Raw genomic sequence first — 4,027 nt, 5'->3', positions numbered from 1 at the left:
TTGACTAGGGTTGGCTTGCCTAACAACGGCAGTTGGCGCCATCACGACCTATAATGGAATTTGGGTCGTGACAGATTATGTGATAATATGTCTGTATGTTGATAACATGCTTATATTTGGAACAAGTTTAAATATTGTACAAAGTACTAAATTATTTATGTCTGCTAATTTTGACCTGAAAGATCTGGGTGAAATAAATATGATATTGGGAGTTAAAGTTATAAGGAGTGAAGGTGACATAATATTGTCACAAGAACATTATATTGAGAGACTTTTTAAGAAGTTTGAATATTTTAAAGTCACACCGGTAAGTATTCCTTTTGATATTAACTCTCAGTTAAAAAGAATAATGGTGACCCAGTTGCTCAGTGTAAATATGCTCAGATTATTGGGAGTCTGATGCGTTTAATGAATTTTACAAGGCCTGATATAACCTATGATATGTGTAGACTGAGTAGATATACTCATAATCCCAACAACGAGCATCGGTCTGCATTAGCTAGACTAATAAAATATTTGAGAGGAACTATGAATTATGGTATCATATATAGTGGATTTCCTTCTACTTTAGAAGGGTACAGTGATGCAAATTGGATCTCTGATTCAGATGAGACAAAATTCACTAGTGGTTATGTATTTATCCTTGGTGGTGGTGCAATATCGTGGAAATTAGCTAAACAGATGAACATTGCTAGATCGACTATGGAATCAGAGTTTGTAGCTCTGGAGTTAGCTGGTTTTGAGGCTGAGTGGCTAAGAAACTTCTTAGCTAATATCCCTTTAATAAAGGACGTATTGCCTCCTATGTCTATACATTGTGATTGCCAAGCGGCAATAGCTATAGCAAAGAATAAATCTTATAATTATAAAAGTAGACACATGAAATTGAGACATGATATCATAAAATAGCTGTTGATGGAATAATTTTCATTGACTTTGTGAAGTCAGAGATAAATTTGGCTGATCCTCTAACTAAATCCGTGGGAAGAAAATTAATTCTTCAAACCTCAAAAGAGATGGGGTTAAGTCCAACATGTTGTCAATAGAGATGGTAACCCAACATATGTGATTGGAGATCCCATGAAGTAGGTTCATATGGGTAATTGATATTGGTACTGATGCACTAAAAGAGAGTGTTTAACTGCTACTAATTGAGAGGTTGAGTTATAATTCTTAATGAAATTTATATTCTTTATGGATGGTGTATCTAAAAGCAGTATACACTTGACGAATTTACCAATATGAGAGTGGAGTGGGCCGCTCCTATGAGATTTTGGCCTAGTCTCTAGCTCTTATGAATAACCAGGCACGTGCATGGCCTAGTGGCGCAAAACCGCGTTGAACAGCAAAATCGTGAGGGTCGAAATGTGATTGATAAAATCTCTAACTTACAATAAGAACTATTGGTTCATAGAAATATTATATTTCACCAGTAATTCTGTGAGTTAAATTTTATTGGTCTAAATTTGGTTCATAGTCTAGAAGATACCAAACCTATTACATTTGGACCATGCAAATCCAACAAGTTGTTAATTCTTCCATTCCTTTATCCTTTTCCTATAAATTTTTGAAAATATGTGAGGATTGTGGCAGTATTTTCAAAAATTAAATAGCCAAGTGCCCTTTTATTTTATAAATGTCATATCTATTTCAAAGCCTAAATGACAAATGTCTTAGCCATTCTAGAAGCCTATGATAAGTGGCAAAAGAAGTATGAAAAGTGACAATTGCATGAAAAATTCAAGACATCAAACCTCTCTTAAAGCTTATAAATAGGCATTCAACTTAGGCAAAAACCATTGCAACTTTCCTTGCCTTTTCGTTATGCAGTAGCGTCTCTTTGTTGTCTTTCCTTCTCAAAATTAGTAGTCTATCTTCTTTTGTTCCCCTTTTTTAATAGCTGGATTTATTATTTAATTTTGCTGATTCCTCTATCCTCTAAATAAATAGAGATGGGCTTGTTTAATCCTGGGGAAATATTTCACATTACTGAAATAGTTTCTTAGGACAGTGCCTAGCACGACTCAAGTCAATCGCTGTATTTTCGCTCACAAATAATTTTATTGTTGTATTGTTGTTATTTTCCGGTGTCATTTCCCTACAGAATCAAGAAAATAAATAAAATTGTACATGCATTATTTTATTAATAAAATTATGTTTCTTCATATTTATAGTGTGATTGCAAATTATTTTTTATCACAAATATTTGTTTAATAGTACAATAATTTCCGAATTTAAGGAGATGCGAGATATGATTTACCTTTTTTCAAAGTATGAGAGCCAATTCATCAAATTTAAAGTTTCTCTATGTAATATATACGTGTAACGTGACTGTGTCCTAGCTTTTCTTACCACTAATACAATTAGTTCAAATTTGCTTGTAGATCTTTTGAAAAGCTTTTAAAGGGTTTGTTTGGTTAGACTTTTTATTAAAAAAGATTGGTTGAGCAGTTTCTTTTTCAGCAAATATTTTTCATGACTTCCACTTACAAAGTTTTTAAAGACCTATAACTATTCAAGCACAATTTTGTTTTGAACATTTGACCTCAAAAATATTTCCTCAACGAAGAAAAAGACTATAATGCTACTGTATTCAACTAACAAGAAGAATTAACCACTATAGGCGTCCATCCAACCGCCTCTCTCTCTCTATATATATATATATTTGAACACGCGTGTTGTTGCACGTATGTCAATATCAATAAGTATAATTATTTTTAAAATATATAGATTTAAGTGTAGAATTAGTCGGAGTTATAAACTAAAAATTAAAGGAAATTATTCAAATACTGAAAGTTGCTTATATTTAACAAACTCAATAAATGTAGAAATCCTACTCCACAAAAATTATATTCTTGGATTAAAGCTTGTGTAGTTAGTTGCTACCATATTTTAAAAAGGACCATCAAACTATTGCTGCAATCACGGGATCCCGCATTGTTGAAACTGAACCAAGCATGCATACTTCTGCTTTTAAAGGTCATCAAATATTATTCATATGAGTTGTGATCACTGAAACTTGGCGTTGCTCCTTAGTTTGCTCTATATTCTTCACATGAAATTAAGGCTTCATATTGGTAATGCCCAAGGAATTATGGAAAAGTCGATAACCAAATTGACATTTAAACTTATTTCATTTTTGTTTCAAGAATATATTTGAAAAAATTAGCCCATCTTTACTTTTACGCGACTAACCTCAAGCTAATCCATGTCTAACAAATCAGCCATTTATTTTCATTCGAACATGCTATCGTTTTTTTTTTTTTTTTTTTGGTAATTAAACATACTATCTTCAACAAACTAATACAATGTAAATTAGATTCAAGAGATAATTTAGAAAACAATATAAAGTTAAAAAGAAAAAAAGAAACAACAATAACAACATCAAAAGGAATAAAACCTCATATGAAGTTGTAAGAAGTATCCAATAACTCTAATTAGGTATTATTACGAACCTGTAAGTGTATGAAAGATTTTTCGTGGCAAAAAAAAAATTATAAAGTGAAAGCAACATCACATGAAAAATAAATTTAAGCGTGAAACCTTGATACAAATAAAGAGAAATATGAGGAAATGGATTACGGGAAAATCTCACTTTATACCCACTAAATCCAAACTATTTACCCTTAAATACTCATACATAAACTATTTACTTTTCTTACCTATGCAATCAACACTATTTACCCGCCCACATGGTTTTTTGATATCGGATCCAAGTCACATTATCAAATTGATATTAATTCATTAAATAATCCTTGAGAGAATTTAATTTATTGATTACGTACATGTAGGCATTTCAAGAGACATTGGAAGATGAAAATAATGTTATAGATACATGCGTCATAATAAATTTTTAAATTTTTTGCAATTAAATTCTGTAAATCTGAAGATAGACTTTAATATTCCTACACAAATTCTATTATTTACGTTGTTTTACATTAATGTTGAATGAAGAGTTTAGTTTTTCTTTTTGGTTTGAAAAAAAAAAAAGTTTTGTCGGCTACCATTTAATAGGTTCTAAATCAAT

General features: G+C 31.1%; 1 protein-coding gene across 1 annotated transcript; it reads left to right on the top strand.

Annotated features, from left to right (window-relative positions):
* Window positions 1-528: 528 nt before the first annotated feature.
* Window positions 529-909, top strand: LOC142165471 (secreted RxLR effector protein 161-like). Its single transcript, XM_075224018.1, has one exon. The coding sequence runs from the start codon at window positions 529-531 to the stop codon at window positions 907-909; it is 381 nt and encodes a 126-aa protein (XP_075080119.1).
* The last annotated feature ends 3,118 nt before the right edge of the window (window positions 910-4,027 follow it).

Source organism: Nicotiana tabacum, chromosome 10 (genome assembly GCF_000715075.1).
Source record: "Nicotiana tabacum cultivar K326 chromosome 10, ASM71507v2, whole genome shotgun sequence".
In the NCBI taxonomy this organism is placed as follows: Eukaryota; Viridiplantae; Streptophyta; class Magnoliopsida; order Solanales; family Solanaceae; genus Nicotiana; species Nicotiana tabacum.
This window is presented reverse-complemented; position numbering and strand designations above follow the sequence as displayed.